This window comes from Marmota flaviventris, chromosome 1 (genome assembly GCF_047511675.1).
Source record: "Marmota flaviventris isolate mMarFla1 chromosome 1, mMarFla1.hap1, whole genome shotgun sequence".
NCBI lineage: Eukaryota > Metazoa > Chordata > Mammalia > Rodentia > Sciuridae > Marmota > Marmota flaviventris.
The window spans coordinates 105,026,879-105,052,605 of NC_092498.1; the positions used below are offsets into that span (position 1 = coordinate 105,026,879).

The following is a 25,727-nucleotide window of genomic DNA, read 5'->3' on the forward strand; positions in this document are numbered from 1 at the left end:
CAATGTTTCCTTTCCTGGAAATTTAACCTCTGGACATCCTCTGGCTTTGATTCCAGAAAATTCAACATACCCCAAAGAATTAAGGAATTCCTCTCCTGCAATGCAGGGCATGACTGCACTCAATGTCTTCATGTCCCCTTAGCCACTGAGGCCAGCTGTACTCAGAGTTCTACTTTCAGAAGTTTTGTATTGCCCCATTGAACAGATTGTTTTTAAATGGCAGAAGGCCAATAGGGGTTTGGCAGGAGCTGTGCTGAAAGAGCTGGCTGCCAGCTCACAAACAAAGCTGCTCTGTTTGCCATGGGAACTGTCCCCCTGATCACAGTCATCACCACATGAGAACTCAGTCTTGATCCTGGTTCATACCTAAGTGTCCCACCCAAACTGCGAGCCAACCAGCCCAACACCCAGCATGTTCTTACACATTATTTTACTTAGTCTTATCACCACTCTGTGGAATAGTATGAGAAAGGACTTAAATGTGACAAGAATGATGTTAAAAAATTCTTTAATCCTGGGGCATTAGACCATAGTTTCCTAGGTCATTCTGACCCAGCACACATCTCATGTCTGCAGATTTCCCAACAACACAATGATAATCAATAACCCGGGTAAAAGCCCTTTCCTGTTTACTGCAATTCCTACTTGGAAGGTATGGCATCAGTGACTGACCATTAATCCACATGCTGTGTCTTTCTCATCAATTGCAACTTCTTTCTTCTGTTTTAACCTATAAAACCCAGTCTCTTGGATATCATTTTATGAGCCCTTACTCTGGGCAACTAAAGTTGTGTGCTCTACCTTGGTGGCCATCCTCATTCTGCCTTGCATAAACTCTTTGTTCCCACACTCAGCATGCCTCAACTTGTCTTTTGGGCTGACAAGAAGGGTACCCATCTTTCAGTGAATCTTGGAGAGGAGGTTATAATCACCAGCTGGCAGTGCAGGAAAGAGGCTCAGAACCAGCCCTCACCATGCAGACTGTGTAGAACAGTCTGAAAGACTGTGTAGAAAAATCAGACTCAGTTTCTCGTACTATACTCTTACAACACAGATCACTTCAGTGATCCTAAATGGTGTGAGTTCTCCCCACTAACAAGAAAGCAAGCAGTTCTGAAGAAGACATCCACTTGTATTCCTCAATTCAGTTCAATTCTCACACTATGTAACTGGAGGTAACCTCAGACCTCACAGGTTAAGCCTCAAGACTGTGCCTATTTTGGGTGCCAATTGCGAGCCCGATGGTTTTACCTGTGCTTCTGACTAATTAGCTATAAATCAGGGGTTCCGATGACAACCTCATTACACAAGCATGACTGATTAAATCATTGGCCCTTGGTGACCAACTGGGGCTGAAACTCCCAATCTTGGCCATCCCACCTTGGTCTTTCTGAAGATCAACTCTCATCCTGAAGCTACCTGAGAGCTTCCAGTCATCAGTCACCTCATTAGCATACAAAAAAGGCCCTATTACTTTGAGGATTCCAAGGATTTGGAGATTATGCCAGGGATGAGTTATATGCCAGGGATGCAGACTGAATATATACTTCACAATATCATAGGGACACAGTCCTCTGAAAGGTGAATCACATCATGTGTCCTTTTCAATAGCTCACTGTGGCTTTAAAAAAATAAAACTGTCTCAGTGAATGCTGGGCATAGCCTTCTGTCACTTCCACAGGGTGCCTGAGTAGCAGTTGATTCCTTCCTTTCTTTTGGAGGGTGAAAACAAGAGGTGCTAGGGAAGCAGAAGCCATCAACCTGGCAAATCAGACATACTGGGTCAGACCAAACTCTTGGCAAACGCAAGACAACCCTGAGCTTTCTCCTCAGTCAGTAAAATAAAGCAAACATTTCACCTTCAATCCTGTTCTTTTCTGTTGCATTGACTAAGAAAAGATCCCAGGAATAAGAGAGATTTTGTATTTCTCCACAGTCTTCACACACAGCTTGGAGAGACAGTTCTTCATTCCAATTGACATAGATGTCTTTAAAATTGACCCAGGAGATGTGGATGAATCTGAAATATACAAATCAGTTTGATATTTTAGGAAAATGTATGGGCCCTTGGCTGCATGTGTTCGTGCTGGGAATGCCCAAACTGCCCAAGCTGTCTCTTCATCATGGGAACTCAAGTCCGTATGATGGAGCACATGGCATGTGACCAGCTGCGCCATACTGGACACATGATTTGATCTAACAGACCAGCAACACACTATAACCTGGCTCAGTTCAGAGAGGCTATGTGACTTTTTTGAGACCCATGGCCTTCATCTTGGGCTCTGGCCAAGCCCTCTATAAAGAACAGCCGATGCCTAAGTAATCTCCTCATCTCCTCAGCTCAGTCTTCAAAACCACCCTCATGCAGACCCACCAAACCATGCACCTTTGTGATTCTCACCTAGTCTCAGGAGCTCACAAAGAAAGATGCTGCCATCTGCCTTGGCTTTATCTCCTCTCTGTGCAGGGCCAATGGTGGTGGGATACCCCCACCCCACCACCGCCCCTTACCACACACAATTCCATATGTAACTCTACCCTCCACACAGCCCAGTGCCACCACAGCCACCTCCTGACAATTTCTCTAGTCTCTCTGCTGACCAGCACTTTGGAAAGCACATTTTGTGGACAGGGGTTCTTCCAGATGTTACCATATGGCTGGAGACTGTCAGGCCCTGTCAAACAGCTTTTTTTTTTTTTTTTTTTTGGACTTGGCGAGCCTCTAAAGGTCCAGGAATGATAAAGACTAAGTGGTTTGCAGTGTTTCCCATGCAAACACCCCATGCACTGTGCCCCATTTCTCAGACCACAGCCTCAACATACAGCTCCCTGTGCAGGAGATGAGAGGTATCATGGTACAAAGGGCCGCACAGCTTCCTTGCAGGGAACCATGTCCAGCTTGTCCATGTGTGTGTTTGTGTGCCTGTGTATCCCTGTGTATACTTGTACACAGTGGTTCCCCCCCCATCCACAGTTTCACTTTCTACCTTTTCAGATACCTATGGCTACTGAAGCAAATGGAAAATTCCAGGATTAATTCATAAGGATTAAATTGTGCCATTCTGAGTGGTGTAGTAAAATTTTGTATCATCTCAAAGTGGTGGGCCCTGGGCAACACCTCCTTCTCACTTAGGTCTAATGACTCTTATTTCCAGAGGGGGAGGTCAGTGAACTGCTGTGCCCATGCCCACCCTGGCCACTCAACTTGATCCTGGTACTGATGTTTGGGAGCTACACATGGACTATGGGTGATGCAGTGCTTTTGGGTTTTGGTCATAACATTTCTTTTCTTCTGCAACCTCTCATAGTCTCAGATGGAACAACTGGGTTCATTCTTGGGATGAACCTGAGATGTATAGAAGGGTTAAACTGGGTTCCCCAAATGCCTACCTTGGGACTCAGATGGCTTTGCCTCCTCTGCCATCAGCCCCAAGAACTGGGACAGTCTCCTGTCTTAGAGGCATATTCTGAAACAGAGGGAACCCCCTGAGACCCTACCCAGAGATCCCTGCTGTGCTGGCATGCTTAGCCTATCAGGAGCTTCCCAGAGATCAGTCCCTAGCCCCTTCTTGACAATGCCTTCCTCCTCTTTAGCAGCATGATCCAACATGACTAAACCCCAAACTGCCTTCCATATGCATGGATTACTTTCCTGGTTACCAACACCAGCCAGGACCACTCAGCTCAGCTCAGCTCAGCTCCAAGTCACATACCTGAAGGCAAAAGCAAGACTGATGGAAAGGAACACCTCAGCCTTCGAAGAATTCCTGCCAGTGCTGGAAACCATCAGTGTCATGAGAAACTGGTCACAGCATTCGCTAAGCCATTTTGCTGTGAAGGAAATCGTGGGAGCCCCGGGGTCCAGTTGGTGTGGAGTGGAATTGTCAAAGCAGGGCTGTCCAGGTGAGTTGGCAGCAGTGCAGGTCCAATGATACCTGTTGAACGGACAGTCATGGAACCTCTGATGTCAAGGGGACATGGGCATGGGGAAGAGATGACGTCCCCTTGTTCTTTTCCATCAGTGAGGTGTCAATCATTGGATTCTCAGACTAGCTCCTCCCACTCACTGATGTGTAACCCCAACTTCATCCCTGGGGACCTTCACTTTCCATACCAGCCTGGTAGCTGCTGCCACCCTTCCTGCACACAGTGACTCCCTCTGCTCACACTTCTGCTGCCTCAACATGCATCTACTACACAGCATGCTCCCCTCAAGCAGTCTGCCAACACTGTATCTCATCCTTGTGACAATTTCACATGACATACAGGAATGCCATATTGACCCAAATTTAGGAAGAAAATGCATTTCCAGAGGCCTCAGAGAACTGCCCTATTTCAGAGCTGGTGAAAGATGGGATAAGCAGATGGATGACTCTAGATATCTCTGCTCTAATCTTACCACCTTCCTGCAATGAAACTGTCATATTCAACAAGACAAATGTGTTTGCTTTATCAAGATCAAGCAAGCAGACAGCCAGCATCATCCCTAACCCTGAGCAGTCTCATTCCTGAGGGACAGCTAAACAAGCAGTTTGGCAGAGAAGAATCGCTGGCTTAGAAATGCATGGCTGGACGGTCCAGGACCAATCTTACGGTAGAGCTGTTTCTTCAGGTGCTACTTAAGTCTGAGCCATCATTGTGCTTTAAAGGTGGCTCTCCCTAGATGGTGTGAAGGTACCACATTCTAGACCTGTTTCCAAACCATATGAGGCGGCATTATGACAGCCCTTTAATCACCCCACAGGGTGGCAGCATCCTCTGATTTACATGCTGGGAAGAGCAAGTGAACCTGGGATCAGCTGGGCTATTCTGCACTCCCTGAAAGCAAATTCAGCACTTTTCAGCAGCCATGCACTGATCTCTTGTTTTCAGGCATGAACCTGGGTGCTGAGAGGTACAATGATAAACAAGACCCAGTTGGTCTCTTAGACCCAGGGTAGAGGTAGCTATAAGCACTTTGTCTCTTTGCCTGGAGCATGTACACAGATGGAATTTTCTTTTTTTTTTTTTTTAATTTTTAAGAGAGAGAGGGAGAGAGAGAATTTCTTAATATTTATTTCTTAGTTTTTCTTGGCGGACATAACATCTTTGTTTGTATGTGGTGCTGAGGATCGAACCCGGGCCGCACGCATGCTAGGCGAGCACGCTACCGCTTGAGCCACATCCCCAGCCCCACAGATGGAATTTTCAAATGGTGGGGTACTCAAGAGGATATGGAAGTTGGGGGAATGGGGTGGGGTGGGAGATGGTAATCTCTCTCTCCTCTTTTGGATTAAAAGAACACTGAATCCCACAACTGTAGTGTAGCAAACACATGCGGTTATCTCAGGGGTTAAGACAACAAATTATTTATAAAGTAGTAGTAGAGTAGTCACTGTGTGCCAGGCACAAGGGATATATTAAGGGAGAGCCCTGCCCTCTGGAGCTCATACTCAATGCAGGATGATAGCCACATAAGTGAAACCATAACAGAGAAAGCCAGGATTCATCATTTTAAATGGGCCTCAATGGGAAAGTGATGCTTGAGCATTCATTGAATCAAAGGAAGGAGGTGGTGGCAGACTCACCACTGAGAGAAGAGCTACAGAAGGAACCTGATTGCCAGGAGCTCAGGGAAGATTACGCTGGCTAGGAGTGAACTGCGGAGGAGTCGGGGGCAGTTGCAGCTGGAGCTAAAAGGACATGTCGGCCTCAGCTGAGGATGTTGATTTCTACTTGGAGTAAAAAGAGAGTTCTGGAAGATTAGAATAGTGAAGTGAGGGCACCTGACTTGTTCAAGAAGAATCCATCCTCTGCCTTGGAGAATCGGCTGCAGGGGGAGGATGGAGGCATGGAAGCTCTAAGGAGAGGCTGTCTCGAAGATGAGCTAAGGCCCTGGGGGTTCAGCACAATGAAGCAGAGAAGATATGTAGAGCTGGTGTTTCAGGTAAGGCTGACAAGATCTTGACAGAGGGAACATGAGGTGTGTGTGAGAGAGAAGTCAGAGAGAGAAAGAGGAGTCACTCAGCCAAAACCCTTAGCAGGGAGAATTGTTCCTCAAGTGGAGATGGGGAGACTGAATGTGAGGAAGTAGGAACTGTGTCTGAGAGGTCTCAAGGCACAGAAAAGGGGGTGCTGAAATGGGGCAGGGACATATAGCCTGGAGTGGTCCCTACTGAGGATGCATGTCTGCGGCTACTGGGCAGGGATGGGTCCAGGGAGGATGCATGTACAGGGATCATGGACAGACTCAAGTAGGAGACTGATTAGGTCCCCAAGTCAGGCTGCAGATGGCTATGGGGACAAGGCCTGTGTCGGGGCCTCCAATAGCAAGAGACCCCCACAGGGACATGTAGCACTCTCCTCTCCCACACAAGGCCTCTCACCACCCAGAAATTTTAATGAAAGGGTAATGGTTAGACATCACCTTCCAAAATCATATTTTAAATACCACCTTTAAAAGCTATTCACATTTCTCTCCCCTCTTTTCTAAATTATCTTATATTTTGATCTAAATAAAACAGTTTGGCTTATGAAAGCAGATGGACTTTCATTTTTTAAAAATGTTATACAGAATTCTCAAATGATTTTTCCCAACATTCCTGAGTTTGAAGGAGTCAGAGTCTGAGAGGAGCAAAGCTCCCCATCTCACCTGAGAGCAGCCCCCGGGTAGTCTGGGTCATAGGACTGGGATCCTTGGAGGATGATGGGGGTTGAGGTAGCCCTGGGGATGAAGAGGTGTGTGCCCTCCGAGATCACACTGACGGGTGCCCTGCTTTGCACTTCCACACCCACGCAGTAGTTGCTGTGCACCACGCTGCCCTGGATCTGAACCTAGGGGGTCAACAACAGGGGCGTATCACACAGGGTCAAAGCAGGTGCTCGCTGGATCTCTACACATGACACTAGAAAGGGAATAAGGGTGTGTGTATATGCATTCTTGGGTTCAGCTAAACCAGTCACTATTGTCAAAATAAACCACCTACTATGCACCCATTGGAGACATGGCTGAAGGCGAGAGTATGAGCATTTTCCTATCAAGTCAGGTTTAATCTGCAAAGTTGCCTGGGCTTGTGAACATAGAACCTCAAATAGCAATATTCCATGTATGCCATTTTGTGACAATTCTCAAACCTCTTCTGTTAACATTTTTCTGACTTTCATCCAAATGTGTAATGGACTTTAAGAACTGTAAATGAAATTTCAGACAAGTGCTTTTTTTGTTTGTTTTAGTACTAGGGATTAAACCCAAGAATGCTTTACCACCGAGTTACATCTCCAATCCTTTTTATTTTTTATTTTGAAACAGGGTCTTGCTAAGTTGCTTAGGGCCTCAATAAGTGGTTGAGGCTGGCTTTGAACTTGTGATTCTCCTGCCTTACCCTCCCTAGCCACTGGAATTACAGGCATGTGCCACCATGCCTGTGTCAGACAAATACTTCTAAATTTAGAAAACATAAAACAATTTATAAATAAGGCATTCAAAACATTCTTTAAAAATTTTGATGGTAAGCTGTGAGCAGTGTTTGAAAAGATATAGTCTAACCCTTGCTGTACTTTTCCCTGGACTTGGACTCATCCCTTCTGGATTTTCCTCCTACAAATGCACCCTGCTGGTCAGGCGCCTGAGTATAACCAGAGATAGCATAATGACCACATGATCAAAACTATGATTTACATCCCCAACCTGTATTTACTCAGTTCCTCCAGCACCAAGGAAGCTCTGAGAAGGCTCCAAGCCTGTGAGCTCAATGTGGGAGGTGCTGGAAGGTGCAGAGGTGGGAGAAGCTCAGAGCCTGAGGGTCTGATCACAAATATAACATCCAGATGAGAGCAGAGATGGAAAAGCAATCAATTAGAAGGCAGAGGCAGGACAGGAGGCTGCAGGAGGGTAAGGACATAGCTAAGGAACAAATGTACCAATAGATGTTGATGTCAGAGCATGGACCCAGCCCTGACCCCTCACATGGCCAGCAGGGTTCTTATAAGCCAGTTGGTCAGAACCCTGGGCTGGACATGCCAGGCTTCAATTCCTGCCTTATTAGCAGTTTTACCCCATCTCCCTTGCTGTACCCCCACTCTCATGAAGCTGGTGGATGGAAAGAGAATCCCTTGGATACACTGCCAACTGATTTCCTGGTTGGAAGGAGGATTTTTCCAAAATCCTCCTGATTTCCTGGTCACAAACAGACCTAAAGAATGGTGATAACACTGGTACTTAAGGTCTGCAGAGTAGATAAACAGCAGTATGAGGTATCTTCTGGAGGCTGATCATAGCCCATCTAGGGAGCATCCTCCCACCCACTCATGCCTCCACCAGGGCACCAAGATTGCTAGAGGACAGCTCCCTCAGTGACCTCACAGGACCCTGCCTCTGGACTACTTCAGGTTGACTTCAATCTTCCACCAAGAATCTGCTTCCACCAAGGACAGTGCCTAAGATACCCCATATTTAGCCACAGGCACAGAAAATCTTCTTGTTCTTGTCTGTGACAATGAACAGTACAGGTTACAAATTGAGATAAACCAAGCAGCTTGAATCAGGAGCACATACCATTTTCTAGAATATACCTACTAAAACATTTCCAGTATTTGAAAATTAAGCTTAAGAAAAAGAAATAACATGAATACTCATGGTGCTTTTTATATTGCACAGAAATACCAAAAACCTTGCCTCCTTTTTGAGCCTCTTTACTCCCTCCCCCTGAAGATGTGGCTTTCTGGCATAGCTCTCTCCATCTGCACTCCCGCCAATTGGGGGCTGTGCTCCCTGTCCTCTGCTGGCTCTCCTCTGGCTAGATGGCTGTATCCAGCTCCACCTTAGCTACCACCCACTTTCCATTCTGTTGTCTTGACAGACATGGCGCCTGAATACTCTCCAGAAATGTCAAGCTCAACCTCTTAACATTGAAGTCACAATCCACCCCAGGTCTCTGGTCATCTTCAGAAGACCCCCCACTGAAGCCCATTTTTAGACCTTCCCACCATTCTGCCTACAAGCCCCACCTGCTTCAGCATGATCATCCCCCTCCCCATGCATGTGACTCACATTAGGGGGCATTTTCCAACAATTGATGATCCTGGTCAACAAAGATGTGGCTGAGGATTCAGGGCTGCTCCTCCCTCAGAGTTTCCCATCACTGTTTAGACATGAATCATATCTTCTGTAGCTTGTTGGGGTCCGTCTATCTCCCCCAATACATCATGTGCCCAAGTAGGCAAAGACCTTATTTCTCTTTGCATCCCTTCCCAGCACACTCATAGGTACTTGGTTTCCATTACTCGGCTCCACTCACCAGGTCTTACAGATTCTCTTTGAATTTTCCCTTGAACTCTCACAATTAGCTATCATGGCAAATCAACTGTTCCTATCTATCCTGCTTGGCTCTTTATTCCATCGTCATTACCTGTTTCAGCCCCTAAGTATTTCTTGACTTGGCTTTTAGAACACTCACCCAGAAACCCATCCTTCAATCAGTTTCCGATTCTCTCTCGTTAATACTTCTAGAGAAGAACATGCATCCTGCTCAGAAACATTGTTTTTTCTTATGACCTGTAGCTAACAGAGTTCCTCACGGTGTGGTCTGTGGTCCTCTGTCACTCGGCCAATCATGGTGTGTCTAGTTCTCACTGAGATAAGTACAGGATCAAGAGGAAGCATGTGAGGGCTCCGTTCATGACATCCAGCACAGATCCAGTGGGATCCCTTCCTTGATTGCTCTTGAGGCTAGTGTGTGTGTCCAGGGACCCTGTGGTGAGCTGTCTGTGGCCTGCGCTGGGACCAAGGCTCAACAGGACTATGCACCCCACAGAGTGAAAGAACACCATTCCTCTACTGCAGAGATTTTTGGGTTCCCAGTCTGGTATCAAGGAGCATCTCCTCAAGTCTGGCCTTCCCATCTAACTACAGTCTGACAGCTATTGCGCACTATGACTGGCCAAGCTGCTCCCCACACCCCACTTTCTATGCCTGTGCACCAACTGTTTTCAGGACCCTTCTTTCATGGAGCCCACTCTTGTAATGGCAATGACTCCTTCTTCTAATCCACACATTTTCACCATTTTCCTAGCCAAAAATACACTGAGCACTGGGTGAGGGCCAAAGTGCCAGGTGGTCACTGTGGATATCGTTCTCATGGCCCTTCCCTCTGGTGGTGGTCCTCCCGCCTTTTCTGGGTGACTAACTCCTACATGGCCAAGTCAAATATTCTTCTGGTGCACAGGAAGGTTTAGTTAAATAAACTAGAAGGAGTTTTTCATTGATTATGTTAGCATTTGAACATACATTCTTTGGGGAGACTTGAACATTTCTTCCAAAATCCTACCCACGCTCTTAACAACCCCCATTTGTTGGTAGAACAGATTTAGGATTACAAATGCTGAGCTCTTACTCCAACACAGAGTGGAAAGCATTGGTTTCAATGAACTGGCAATGGCACCAGGTAGTGAGCTCACCTTGGCGATGGCAGTGTAGTTCCCGCATGCCAGCGTGTAGCTTGGGAGAACGATAGTTTGTCTGTGGACATTGATGGCAGCAGGGAGGAGGACCGGGGACCCATCAGAGTCCATAAAGCTCCAGGTGTAAGAAAGACCTTGAGAAATGTCACAGAGGACAGCAGCTTCAAATGTGACTCCCAGTCTCAGGGGCTGAGACCTCCATATCTAAGTATTGACAAGAGAAGACATCCATCATATCTAATGACACAGTAAATTCTAGAAACTCATTCTCTCAAATCCCCAATTATTTTGTTTATGAATCACAGGGTGGAATCTAGGGCTGGACTTGAGACAGCACCAGAGCAAATACTGCCTCTATTTCATAGAGAAAAGTAAAAAGTACAAATAGAAAAATAAGAAGAATAAGTATTTTTTCCTTACATATTCCTACTGGGAAAAAAAAGAGAACTTTTGAAGCATGAAATTAAGGGGAAAATATAAAAGGAGAAGTAACTAGATTTCATTACATAAAAATTCTGAACTTCTGAATGTCAAAAATATAAAATTCAGAAAAACAATAGAACAAAAAAGAAAATTGTTTGCAACATTTTTGAGAGGTATTTGTTTTCTCTATTTTTTTACTTTGCTGAAATATTCTAAAGTCATTATGAGAAATCATGATATTTAAACCTTTAAGTACTCAATATATATCTCTAAAACCTAAGAGTGTTTTCTCAGACACAAAGCTAGTATCTCACCTTAACAATTAAGAAGGAATTTTTTAAACAATTTAAAACGTAGTCCATAATCAAATATTTCTTATTATTTCTAAAACACATTGTTTTGCAACTGTTTGGGGATGCACAGACGTTCTTTTGTTTAAAAAAAAAAAGCAGGGGGAGGAGAAAAAGAAGTTTTTTTCATCTGCTAGAACTATAAGATTTCTTAAACTATGGTTTATTAGGGAAAGCAAGAATAAATGCCTAATTCTTTATCTTATTTATCACATTCAGAATAAGAGACTGGGTCACTGGCTACTTCTAATGGTGAGTAGTGAGCTGTGTGTCTGCCTGTTTCGTGGGGAGAGAGAAGCTGCTCTCTCTCTTTTAACATCATTGATTTTTTTTAAATTAATATTATTAATTCAATTGTGGACATCTTTTAGATGCTGGCAGTAGCATATTTGGGACCTGGGGGACTCTCTTTGAACTGGCTCTGGTGGCCTTTGATACGATCTCACTGGTCTTTGAAAGTAATGGGTTTGTTGCACTATTCTTTCTACTTTTATTCATGCTTAAACATTTCTAAAATAAAAATTTTTAATGTAAACAGTAGTTAATAAAAATATAAAAACATATTTGGTAACATTTATAAGCTAAAAACACCAATAATACAAGAGGAATCTTAGTGACTATCCATCCATAGTCCGGATCTTGCCTTCTGGATCTTGCCAGATCTGTCCTTCCCAAGCAACCCCCCACCCCCACCCACCCGCCTGCCCCTTCCTGGACACTGTGGGCCTAACCTTATTCCTTACTCCCAGAGTGTGGAGAAGCAATCCAGGCTAGGGGACCTTGACATGGGAAGTCCATGCTGGGTGCAAGGGCTCCCCCAAGAGGATAATTTTTACCTGAATATTCCATGAAAATTGGAAAGGTTAAAAACTTATAGAGAGTCGAGAAATGGGAATTTAAGAAATATTGGTGATCCTTATAAACGGGATTTTACCTTTAGCATTACCTAATGGCTTTAGTTATTATTTAAATTAATTCTCAATTATTTTTTGTTGCTTCTGCTATGAATTATGGTGTCATTCTAGAACTTGCCACAAAACTGTCCAGATTCACATAGGCTATAGCAAATTTTAATACTTAGATGCCAATTTTCAACATATTAATAACAAACATTAAAAACATATAATCCTCATGGAGTTACAAGCAAGTCCTTACACACCAACATGTGAGAGCATGGGAAGATTCCAGCATGGTCCTTCTGAAGGTGCTCTGTCTTTCAGCTCTGAGACATGTAGGGATTATTGCTATGGAAATGCCATGGACAGACAGAAGGAGGTTGGCACAGAACATCATTGCCAAGGCATGTGTACTGATAGAAAATGGAAATAACCAATATTTCATAATGAAGACACTGTTAATGATATATAATTTGTGTGAAAGACTTAACATTAGGCTGCCTTTAAAATCATGTAATCAAGATGCTTTTTTTTTTGTACTAGGGATTTTTTAAAACTTTTTTTAGTTGTAGGTGGACACAATACCTTTATTCTATTTTTATGTGGTGCTGAGGATTGAACCCAGTGCCTTCCACATGGGAGGTGAGCACTCTACCACTGAGCTACAGCCTTAGCCCTGTACTGGGGATTTAACTCAGGGGCACTTGACCATGAGCCATCCCCAGCCCTATTTTTTTTTTTTTTGCATTTTATTTTATTTTATTTTTTTAATTTTTTATTGTTGGCTGTTCAAAACATTACATAGTTCTTGATATATCATATTTCACACTTTGATTCAAGTGGGTTATGAGCTCCCATTTTTACCCCATATACAGATTGCAGAATCACATCAGTTATACATCCATTGATTTACATATTGCCATACTAGTGTCTGTTGTGTTCTGCTGCCTTTCCTATCCTCTACTATCCCCCCTCCCCTCCCCTCCCCTCTTCTCTCTCTGCCCCCTCTACTGACATTCATTTGTCCCCCTTGTATTATTTTTCCCTTTCCCCTCACTTCCTCTTGTATGTACTTTTGTATAACTCTGAGGGTCTCCTTCCATTTCCATGCAATTTCCCTTCTCTATCCCTTTCCCTCCCACCTCTCATCCCTGTTTAATGTTAATCTTCTTCTCATGCTCTTCGACCCTACTCTGTTCTTAGTTACTCTCCTTATATCAAAGAAGACATTTGGCATTTGTTTTTTAGGGATTGGCTAGCTTCACTTAGCATAATCTTCTCTAATGCCATCCATTTCCCTGTAAATTCTATGATTTTGTCATTTTTTAATGCAGAGTAATACTCCATTGTGTATAAATGCCACATTTTTTTTTATCCATTCATCTATTGAAGGGCATCTAGGTTGGTTCCACAGTCTTGCTATTGTGAATTGTGCTGCTATGAACATCGATGTAGCAGTGTCCCTGTAGCATGCTCTTTTTAGGTCTTTAGGGAATAGACCGAGAAGGGGAATAGCTGGGTCAAATGGTGGCTCCATTCCCAGCTTTCCAAGAAATCTCCATACTGCTTTCCAAATTGGCTGCACCAATTTGCAGTCCCACCAGCAATGTACAAGTGTACCCTTTTCCCCACATCCTCGCCAGCACTTGTTGTTGTTTGACTTCATAATGGCTGCCAATCTAACTGGAGTGAGATGGTATCTTAGGGTGGTTTTGATTTGCATTTCTCTGACTGCTAGAGATGGTGAGCATTTTTTCATGTACTTGTTGATTGATTGTATGTCCTCCTCTGAGAAGTGTCTGTTCAGGTCCTTGGCCCATTTGTTGATTGGGTTGTTTGTTCTCTTATTGTCTAATTTTTTGAGTTCTTTGTATACTCTGGATATTAGGGCTCTATCTGAAGTGTGAGGAGTAAAGATTTGTTCCCAGGATGTAGGCTCTCTATTTACCTCTCTTATTGTTTCTTTTGCTGAGAAAAAACTTTTTAGTTTGAGTAAGTCCCATTTGTTGATTCTAGTTATTAACTTTTGTGCTATGGGTGTCCTATTGAGGAATTTGGAGCCCGACCCCACCGAATGTAGATCATAGCCAACTTTTTCTTCTATCAGACAGTGTGTCTCTGATTTGATATCAAGCTCCTTGATCCATTTTGAATTAACTTTTGTGCATGGCGAGAGAAAGGGATTCAGTTTCATTTTGTTGCATATGGACCCAGCCCTATTTTGTATTGAATTTAGAAACAGGGTCTCATTGAATTGCTTAATGCCTTGCTTTTGCTGAGGCTGGCTTTGAACTTGAGATCTGCCGTAGTCTGGCTGGGCACAAAATAACCAAGCTGCCGCAAAGCCTTGTAGGTCCAAACAGCAACTCTTTATTCCCCAACTCTCTCCAGCACTCTACACACACTTCCCGGGAATACACCCCCTCCACCGGGCTCCAAAGTAGTGGGCGCCCGAGGCAGCAGGAACCGCCCTAATCCCAGAGCTGCCCTATTCCCAGCAGGATCTGCCCTAATCCCTGAGCTGCCCTAGGGTCACCAGGGTCACCTTTCAACTATTCCCTCTAGCAAAATGCCAGGTGTCATTCCTACTAAACTGTGGCTCTCAACAGAGATCCTCTTGCCTCAGCCTCCCAAATTGCTGGGATTACAGGTGTGTGCCATCATGCCCAGCTCAAGATTCCTTAATAAGAGAAAGTAATCACATGATAACCCACCAGTGAACCCAATTTTATCATAATCACACACACTCACAAACACATATAAAAAGCTCCACATAAATTTGCTATAGCCCATGTGAACCTGGACACTCTCCACATATAAAAAGGCTTAGAAAAATACTGAATATAAATATAAATACATCAGATGGTGATGAATGGTAGCTATGTTCTGCAGGATGGAATTAAGGTGATTTCATTTTTTTCTTTATACTTTAAGTGTACAAAATAAACTATAAAGAAAACGGAGTTATTAGTATTGTTTTCTTTGTTTTACAGATAAGAAAATGTTTTAAAAGATTTGAAAAACCAGAATAATTAATATGTACAATTTTTTTATGTGCAGGTCACAAATTAAAAAAAAAAAAAAAAAAAAGCAGTGTCCCATGGCTTGGCTTCAGACCAGAACCAGGGTTCACTCCAGATCCTCTGGCCTGGGACTTGTGCTCTACCCAGGTGTTATTTAGTTATTATTTAAATTACTTCTCAGTTATTTTTTGTTGCTTCTACTATGAATTATATTAATTTACTCAAGTCCCCTGGACTTTTGGTCTGTCTCCCACCCCAGATAATATGAGCACCCAGTACATAAAGCTGCCTGACAGTGTTGGTGTGTGCTGGCCTGGAGGGTGGGCAGGGGTCTAGCCTGGAAAGCTTTGGATTTCCTGAGCAGACTCAGGCCTGCCCCAGCCAATGGCAAGTGCTGCTAACTCCACTGCACCCTCTGGGAGTGCTGGGGCCTATGCTGCAACAGGCCTTTCTGCTTGTCACAGAAAACGTTTTGGCAAATGCTCAGTCATGGATTTTAATTCCCACGTATAATCTGAGCACCTTTGCCCCAAGATGTAAAATTTGCTTTAAATCAAAGACCTCAAAGGAATGCAAGAAATTAAAAAAAAAAAAAAAAAAAAAGAAAAAGAAAGGAAAAAACCCCACTATTTTTCCTAACCTGTAGGTGGTGCTCAACAATTGATCATTTCTTTTCATTTTGGTGTTAAATTTTCCTTTCTCCTGAAAATGCTACAGTTCTCTGCATAATCAAAAAAAGAAAGAAAAAGAAAAAAAATCTCCTCAAAGCAAGCTGTGCTGAATGCCAGTGTCATATAGGCAAATAAAGGACTTATTCACATACCAGAAATCAGGCTTTCCCTTCCCGTTAGGCTTGAGGTGGGCCTTGTCCCCCACAGGACTGGCCCATCCTCTCCAAAGTCCTGACAGTGGTTCTTTTGTGTAAAATGTAGCAGTCTAGACTCCACAAAGCCTCCTTCATTCTGCAAAGGGCTGGCTGATCCTGACACCGCTCCAACAGTGTGGAGCGGTGCTGGCAGTGTGGCAGCACAGCTGGGAAGGACTCCTCAGACCCTGGTCCTACCTGGACCCGCCCAGGTCCCATGTTCTTCACTGGGGGTGGCTGGCAGGGTTCACGCACAATGAAAAGCTGCTTTCTTAGGGTGGCAGAGCTGACATTGTTGAAGACAAGGACCTCCACTATAAATTCTCCCTCCCTGGAAGGGCAGAAAGTAAATAAACAAGATCAAAGTTGCCATACATCAGGCTTATCCACTGTTCACAAACATCCTAGATCTTCATAGTTATAGTATTTGATGGCAAGTCATCCCAAGGAGTAGGGACAGAAGAGATACAGGTTGATATTCACAGAGGTTATTCATTATCTAATGTGATGGATCAGCTGTCCACCTAGTGGTCAAGCCTAGTGCCCAACCCCAAACTGCTGTCACACATTCCAAACAAAACAGCACAGCCAGGTGAGGACCTGCTACTCCAAGCAGCCTTTTCTGTTGACCAGAGGGACACACACGGTTATTCCTTGTATGACAAGTGCAATGGACCTAATCAGCAGGGTCTTTCTGTTTTAGTCTATTTCAGGGGTAAGGTTTCCTGAAAAAACTCCTAAAGTCCTGAAAACAGAATAGGTCCTCAACATGGACCTGAATCCAGTTCCAGGAGAGGCTGGAGGGTCTCAGCTATGAAGGATGCGGCACAGGAGGAGTATGTGAACAGGCAACACTGGACCCAGCAGGTTGCATTTCATTAAGGAAAAGTATGTTGATTTGGTAAATGATGCATAAGGGATTATCATTCAAAACTTTTGAATTGGAAACAGAAAAATAGTCCCATCATAATACCACAAATTTGAGTTTCCAGGGACCAGAATGTCACTTGCTACCCCGGAGATTTGAAAGAAAGGCAAGTCCTACTGAGGCGATAAGGCTGCGGGTTGGTCTCAGATTATTGATAAGCCCAGGGAAAACACTAGAGATGGCACCAAACACCACCTTCCAGAGGGCATGTCCTGGAGCAGAAGAGCACACTGCCAGGGGTGTAGGCCCTAGATGCCTGCCTCAGTATGCAGGTATGTCAATTCCTTCCTTCCACACATGAGAATCAATTTCCAGTGGTGAAGCAATAGACTATTTAGGAGGCCCCATCAAAGCAGCAGAGGTGGCTTGTGTTCTCGTAGTAACCTTGCATTAGAGGAATTTTGCAACATTTCTCTGGTGCTACTGCCCACACAAGGCTTGATTTCTGGATGCTTGTGCATACTCCGATATGCCCCTGCACCAGCATGAAGCCTCCATGCTCAACCTTGGCCATACTTATTTCATGGCTGGATGCTCACTGGGAGGTCTCAACTCAGAACTCAGACTAGCCAGAGACTTGGCTGGGAACCACTTGATCACACTCCTAATCTTGAGATGTGCAATCCTGTGGTTTGTACTTGTGGTTCCCATGGCCTTGTCCATCTTCTCTAAGAAATGCTACGTTTATTTTGGATAGAAGCATTGGTGCCACTTTTTCATCTGGTCATGCACTGTATAACGACCGCATACACAGGGGTGGTCCCACAAGATTATTATAATGGACAGAAAGAATTCCTATCTCCTCATGATGTCATAGCTGTCACAATACAGTAGTGCAGCATATCACTCACATGTCTGTGGTGATGCTGCTGAAAACAACTACTGTGCTGCTTTTATATAAAAGTATAGCACAAGGAATTACCCGGCCTAGAACACTTAATAAAGATAGAAAATGACTATGTTACTGGTTTATGTAATCAGTATATAATACTTTCATCATTATTTCAGAGTGCACTCCTTCTACTTAGAAAAGTATGCTGTGAAACACTAAGCTGTGTTCCCCGGCACTGGTCCTGTACATCTCATTTATTTCGTTTCTTGACAGCAAATGCCTGACTTATATATCTAGGTTTGTGCAAACATGGTCTGTAAGGTTTGCACAATGACAAAATCAGATAGAAACCTGTTTCTCAGAGTGTATCCTCATCATTAAGTGACACATGACTATCTCCATAATGCTTTGTTGCAGATAAACAGTAGGTGTTCAGTAAAGACTAAAGGACAGAATGCATGCTCCTCTGAGCGATACTGAAGGCCTTCTACAATCTGTCCCAGGCACCTTAAACTTTTATCTGCCACCTCCCCATTTGCTCTTACATTCACATCTCACCAGCTACCCCAGACCTCTCCCTCTGGTGCCCTCTCCTTGGGTCTCACCTGCACTGCTGTCTGTTGGAAAACACTCCCCCTCCCTTTCCCTCTGGCAAGCTCCTGCTCAGGATTCCCCCTTGGGCTCATGTGCAAATGCTCATGTGTGTGGTTCCCTAGTTTCTGAAGCAAAATGAGTTGTCACCACCACACCTTTTGGAACAGGAACTCCACCCCCACCCCCACCCCCACCCCACACAGAAGACAGCTCTCTTTCTCTCCATCTTTTTCCTGGATTTCAAGCTTATGCAGAGTCATAGCCAGATCCCATTTGTCTCTACATCACCTGAAAGACAGGAGAGCTGGGAGGAACCTGAGAGCTGATCCCTGAAACCCTGAGTCCAGTTGCTATCTGCAGCAAGCTGCCACCTGCCCCCACATGATTTACCTGCTATAGATGTGGCTATTGGAGCCACTCCCCGTGCTGACAGTGCCATCCCCAAAATTCCACAGGAAGGCAACATCCGTGCCAAAGTTGATTCTGCACTCAAAGGCCACGCTGGTGTTTACTAGGGCTGAGGTGGTAGACATGAGTCGGTTGGCTACAATTTTCTTCTGCACCCTGATGATGTGGGGCTTGGAGACTACACTGCTGATCCTGCTGGAGGCCTTGACCTTCACATGATACCTATGGGATGGGAGAGTAGGGCAGGAGAGAAATTATGTCATTTCAACAGAAAGGCAGGGGGAGCTGGGTGAGGTGGCACATGTCTATAATCCTAGTGACTTGGAAGGCCAAGGCAGGAGGATTGCAAGTTCGAGGTTAGCCTCAGCAATTTAGTGAGACCCTGTCTCAAAATTTTAAAAAATAGAAAGGGCTGGGGATGTAGCTCAATAGTAAAGCATCCCTGAGTTAAATCCCTGATACCAAAAAATAAAAAAATAATAATAATAAAAAAAAAAGAAAGGCAGAGGGATCGGGGACTTAATTTGTATAGTTATCAGAGTACTCAGTGATATCTGCCTTATGGGAAAAGGGGAGTAATATTTTTGGCCTCCCCTTCTTATTAGTTAGCTTCTTCAAGCAGGGGGGTGAGCACAGTCCTAGGTCACATTGGTGGCTGAGATAGAACTTGAACCTGGGATTGCTTGATTTCAAAGCCCAGCACTCTTACATAGTGCACACTGAAGGAAAGCGAGTTTCTCTCCTCTTAAATCTTATGCTTGAGCTCAATTTACAAAAGCACTCATTGGCTTGTTAAAATACAAACATGACACCCTTAAAATTATTTTGGTAGCACCAGGATAATGTTCCACCTGAGTACCAGCTGCATCACCATCAGCCACACCCATCATGACCACCATGTTTACGAACCACTGGGGGATGTGGAGCCTTCTCCGAATGCTTCTTGAAGTTGTCCTCACTGGTGGATCATCTCCAAAATACCATGCAAACTCTAGGGGTATGGTTTCCTTAGTAACAGCCATGAAGATGATGTCTGCATCTGTAGCAAACACTGTTCCGTTTGTGTAAATAGAGACAGCTATGGCAAAGAGAGAAAGGTGCAGGGACATCAACATGGAGGACTGGAATCCATCCAGAGAGTCATCATCTCTACTTTCCCACTTAGTCAAGGACTGTGTCAGGGCAGTGAGCTAATGTGAGTGCAGGGCTATGCCAAGGGTACAGCTGCAGGAGCCTGGCAGGAGGTGTAGCCTGAGTTCAAAAGCCTGGTAATAGCTCACCAGGCAAGATGGCTGCCTCCTTTGAGAATTATGTTTGGAAGAGTATGGGATGACATCTGTGAGTGATGATAGCCCACCTTTTTACACCTTTCAATGGGACCCTTGTGCCTATGGTTTCTAGAAAATTCCTAGAACAAACTGCAGGGGAACCAAGAACCTGCTTAAGGGCAAAAGTGATGGGCCTCAGGTAGAGCTGATACCAGAGCCTGTGCTGCCAGTGGCTCCAAAAACCCCAACTGACACATGAGGGAGATTTTGTTAAATCTGGAATTAAAGTAAAAACATACGTTGCATCTTGTACCAAACAGTCATGCTGGTCCAAGTCTGATAGTCACCCACTAGGGTTTGAGAAACAAAGGACACATTATATGAAGAGGTGGATGGGATATGATGTATCACAACAGTTCCTGAAACAAGAAAAAGCATAGTGAAAGAAAAACAGGCTTAAAATTAGTTCAGTTTTCTCATGCAACACACATCAATATTATCCATTTTCAGTTTTCCCTCTTTGAGTTCCAATACATTTCAAAATTTGAAGCATGTGCTCTGGAATCAAACAGGCCTGGAAAATATAAACCATGTCACAGAATTTCTTTCATTAAAATTTTCCTTAAATGTTATCTCTCTCTCTCCAGAGAACTCCCTTCATGGTAGTGAGTAAGTTAATTCTTTTAAAATATATTCATTGCTTTGCTAGATGATCTTGTTAAAAGTGTTTCTCCAGTGTATTCTCTGAGAAGCCTTCACCTCACAAGGATAAATGGAGATCCAAAGACCAGTCTCATGCACTCTAGTCCTCTAAAATGCAATGCATATTTTGCACATGCACACACACATGCATCACACACACACATAGTGTATTATTAAGAGGCAGATACCAAACACTGAATCAGATTCAGAAAAGGGCTATGATTTGAAACAACTCATTATAATAAAGGGATATTGTATTATATTATATATTATGTTGCTGTTCCTTTGCATGGCTTTTCAGTTTATAAAGAGAAAACTTCTATTTTTGTTCTTTATCAATGCACTAGAATTTTTTTAAAAACCCACAAATAACAGTGATATTCTAATTAACAACAACTAAAAATTAATTCTGACCACAATCTGTCAGTCCAAAAGTAAGGAAAGTACAATTAATGGATTTAGCAAAGATTATCCAGATATTGATCAGTTGGGCTGGATTAAAACTCAGATCTCCCAATTCTAGATTCTGACAGGCTATTTACTTATTCAGAGTTTAGGTGAGACAAGTCAAATGAATGACCATGGCTGGTTAGAGTGTGCTAATAGGTTAAAACCAATTCTTCTCTATATATTCTATAACTCTTGGATGGAGAGTTTCTCACTAGGCTACCTGTATGGAAAAAGTGCAGGACAAATTATAAGAATTTGTCATGAATAAGTTCACTGGGATGCATGCCCCTCTGGGTTCTCCTTTTATTATTTCTGGGAAATGCTATAATTCCATAATTCCATCTACTTGGACCACACACTCTGGACTCTTCCTTCTATAACACATGGCTGGAGTCTTCCTACCAGCTTGGGATTCCTCCTCTGACCTTGAGGTTCCTCCTGTATAACACTGACATAAAGGGACAGATCATCTACATTACAGCTGGGTGTGAGGAGAATGTAAGTAGACAGGAAGGAAATTAGAAAGCTCCTGATATACTGTGAGCACTCAGCATTGATCCTCAGTCTGGGCAGTGGCTATGGCTGCGCCATCTTCCTGGAATGTCCCCACACACCTGTCCTTCATGGCTCATCATATGTAACAATACCTCAGGCAGTCTCTGTTCCCACAGTTACACATAATCCCCCTCTTCTGAACGTTCATAGCCATTCTTAAGAAACTTTTCTGTTCCATTTCCTTATTTTCATGTATTTATCTTAATATCTTTTCTAGATTACAAATTCCTTGAGTCCAACACCTTGTGTGATTTCACTGTCATATTCTCCCAGCATACAATGTTCTGAATAACTATGTTCTGAATGAGGGAAGATTACAACATGAAAGTAATGTCAAATGTCGTATTGTTAACACTTGGATGGTGTAAATAACTCAAAGAGTCATCCTGTATTTAGAGCTGAGGTCTGGTTGCTCAGCCTCCAGACATGGGTCTTACTTTTCTGCTTCGCGGGGGAGCCAGCAAAGACAAGGACTTCATCCTGGTGGACACTGCTGGAATTCATGAACACAGACACAGCCTCACAGCCTGTTTCCACATAATAAGGTCCAAGCTCCACTTTGGTTCCATGAAACTCGTAAATAACAGCCCTGAGCATATAGACCCCTTCTGGAAAAAGAAGAGAGAGGAAGAACTTGTGAACTTTAAAGATAAGCATAACAGTTAACATCTGCAGACTGGTCACAATGGGGGGACTAGTCTGGGAAATCTTGCAGCAGCAGATCCATTTCAAGCATGCACTAACACAGTTCACAGAGACCCACACTCAACTTGGCTCTGTGTGTGGTTTAGTGCTCTGCTGATATCTGTTGAAATTCAGCCTTGTGCATGACCTTCTCTTGGCCACAGATTCCTTCTTTATGCCTTCATCTGGCCAACTTACCCCTACCATGACCCTCTTTTAATGACCCAGGCAGAATGGTGGCTACATCTGTCATTTGTCTGCAGAACTTGGGTTATGCTTCACTTTCAGGCTTAACTATTCTAGTCAGGAAAGTAATCAATCAATAGATACACAATAAATGCTTATGAAATAACCAGTCAAGTTTTTCAGGATGGGAAACTGAAGCCCAAATGTTAAATCATTTTTTCTAGGCACAGAGTATGCAATTATTTCTTAGGAATTGAGATGGTCTTTCCTCTCTTCACTTTCCCAGAAGGTTGCAAATAACAGCATAATATGTAGAAAGGAGGGAAGTACTTTAAGGAATTAAACATCTATGGGGAAGAGTAATGAATGTAGTTATGGAGTAACAGGGCCTGGGGGATACTGAGTGAAGGCCAGAGGGAAGGCATCTGGTCACATTACATGTGCAAGAATAGGTACACTTTCCCAAATTGTAATCTCATTTGGAAGCTATATCTTAAATGCTGAAACATCATTGATAGCTTTACCCCAAATATCTTATAACACTTCCTCTCACATCTGTGTCAAAAAGAAAATCTGCATGTGGATTTTAATAAATAGAAAGCGAAAGGGACATTTGTGCTGATCATTACATTTAAAGTACATTTGTGTATGATATGTCAAGATCATTGTAATGTTTTGAGCAACTAATAAAAAAAATTTAAAAAATAAAGTACATTTGTGCTAATCTAATCACATTTAATTAAGAGCTGTGCTATGTGTGAACCAATATATTGTTCCTGCTTCATTTTAAAAGAAGAATTTCATGTCTACCAGGTCAGAAAGGCAATTTGTCTAGTAGTTAGGAGACCCCTCCACAGGCTTGAAAATTTGGTGCTAGAATATTATATAGTCAGATCTTAGGTATCCTTTACCTAAAAGTTTGCTTTAGACTTGACCTCTAGTAGGAGATGAAAAAATCAACTTCTCATTTTTGTTTTAAAGCAACAACAACAACAACAAAAAATCAATGCATATGTATTAAAGTTGTAGATATTTAACATTAATAGAGCAATTGCTGATCTGAACATAACTACAGTCAGCTTCCAATCAGCTCTTCTAGGCATTATCCAAAGGTGATAAGGAAAATGAAAACTTTTTTTTTTCTTGGAGAAACAGAAGTTAGCTAATATGTTTGGGATATAAAATAGATGTAAAAGTTGTTAAAAATTAAGCAAAAATTAAGCATGAATGAGCAAGAATCATGCTGGGGGAAGCACAGGGAAAGTATCCTGAAGTGAGAACCCAGAGGCAAAAGGACTCAGTGACTATGAATGTCATGAACACATATGGCACACATGCATAGCACTTTCAGACAGCCATTTTAGAAAACAGCAACTCTTTTAATTATGAGTAATACTGATGAAGAGAAAAAGGAAAGGGACAAAAGGAAGGAAGGAAGAAGGAAAGACCATTCAGAAGATACTACAAGAATTAAGAGGACAAATTCAAGAGATTCTCATAACAGAGTAAGATCATTTGCCAGAAAGTCATTGTTTACAAGAAGATAAAAAGATATAACAACTTGGGAAATCATTAGCTTCTATGATGTAAGACAGAGAAGAAATGCAAAAAATGATGGCAGCATTTCAAAGAGCATAACAGAGAACAGAAACTGCAAATGCAAAAGAAGAAACATAAAGGAAATAACGATAAAGGCAGGAGAGATGAATTAAAAATAAAGAACAAAAAAAATTTAGAAAAAGACAAAATAGACCCAACATATGTATGACCAGAATCTTCCAAAAAGAAAGCTTAAATATTGGAACAGAAAAATAGAGATATAATTGAAGAAATTTTTCCTGAAACATTAAAGGGTCTACTGGGACAAACTTCAGTGAGTCAAGTGAGAACAGCATGGCAGGACTAAGAGTGAGAAAATGTATCTAACTCTAGATCTAGGATTAAAATACAGGTGGAAGAACAGGTGACAGAAAAGCATATAAATGTATACCTTGACAGTGGGAAATGATACAGCAAGACACAGTTGGGAGGAAAGAGAAGATGAGGTGGAGTTGTAAAATAACACAGCTTGCTTGTAAGTAATTGCTAGAAATTTAAAAGCATGAGGGGCTGGGGTTGTAGAGCACTTGCCTAGCATGAGTGAGGCCCTGGGTTCGATCCTCAGCACCACATATAAATAAATAAATTAAATAAAGATATAAAAAAATAAAAATAAAATAAAAGCATGAAAACTTAACCAAACAATTAAGAAGTGTGTAAGCATATATAAGAGCAGAAATAAAAATACTCATGAAGATCATTTAAATGATGAAAATTGGTGATGTGGAAAGAGAAAGCAGACTATACTAAATTTTGTTATTGCTCATAGTGGATAATGAATGGGTGCTCAAAAGAAGTAGAGCAAAAAGGGCACTTTATAGGTACTGGGGTTGTGGCTCAGAGGTAGAGTGCTCGCCTAGCATGCATGAGGTACTGGGTTTGATCCTCAGCACCACATAAATGTAAAATAAAGATATTGTGTCCACCTAAAACTTAAGAATAAATATTTCTTTTAAAAAGGACACTTTATAAAAACCTCTTTATAAATAAAAGAGATCAACTAAGACAAGGCCACAAGCCTTCCATATAACAGAAAACTAACTTGGACAAACATACAAAAGGGGCAGAGGAAGTTATTTAATGAAGCATATTTTAAAATTCGCAGAGCCCATAATGTAAAATATGACAGATCTAAGGCTGAACACCTGTTATGTCAGTAAAGACAAATGCACTCATCTCATCTATGAAAATTTAGCATTACCAGAAGGGCTCACACAACAAAGCTGGCTTCCAAGAGAAACATTATGACAGTGACTACAAGGATGTCCAGAATTATGGTAGGCTGTGTAGTAAGATGGGAATTGATCCATGTAGCAGGAGCCTGCCCATACATGACACAAAAAAGCAAGATTCTTAGGCCACCTGGATTTATTCAAGGAATTAGGATGCACAATAAAAGGAAGAGTATCCCTCTACAATGCACCAAAAAAAAAAAAAAAAAAAAAAAAAAAAAGATTTAAAAAAGGGAGAAAACCCAGGCATTGTAGTGCACATCTGTAATTCCATCAACTCAGGAGGCTAAGGCAG

At 42.7% G+C, this 25,727-nt stretch overlaps 1 protein-coding gene across 1 annotated transcript in view; it reads right to left on the bottom strand.

Moving 5' to 3' along the window:
* Positions 1–25,727, bottom strand: part of Pkd1l1 (polycystin 1 like 1, transient receptor potential channel interacting) — a 145,503-nt gene that overhangs the window by 95,160 nt on the left and 24,616 nt on the right. The window contains exons 9-17 of the mRNA XM_071608980.1: positions 22,169–22,339; positions 20,324–20,443; positions 19,666–19,834; positions 18,739–18,978; positions 16,193–16,325; positions 10,435–10,641; positions 6,632–6,813; positions 3,714–3,935; positions 1,860–2,020 (exon numbers count right to left, since the gene is read on the bottom strand). Coding sequence (XP_071465081.1) covers positions 1,860–2,020; positions 3,714–3,935; positions 6,632–6,813; positions 10,435–10,641; positions 16,193–16,325; positions 18,739–18,978; positions 19,666–19,834; positions 20,324–20,443; positions 22,169–22,339 — 1,605 coding nt within the window. The remainder of the gene's footprint in view (positions 1–1,859; positions 2,021–3,713; positions 3,936–6,631; positions 6,814–10,434; positions 10,642–16,192; positions 16,326–18,738; positions 18,979–19,665; positions 19,835–20,323; positions 20,444–22,168; positions 22,340–25,727) is intronic.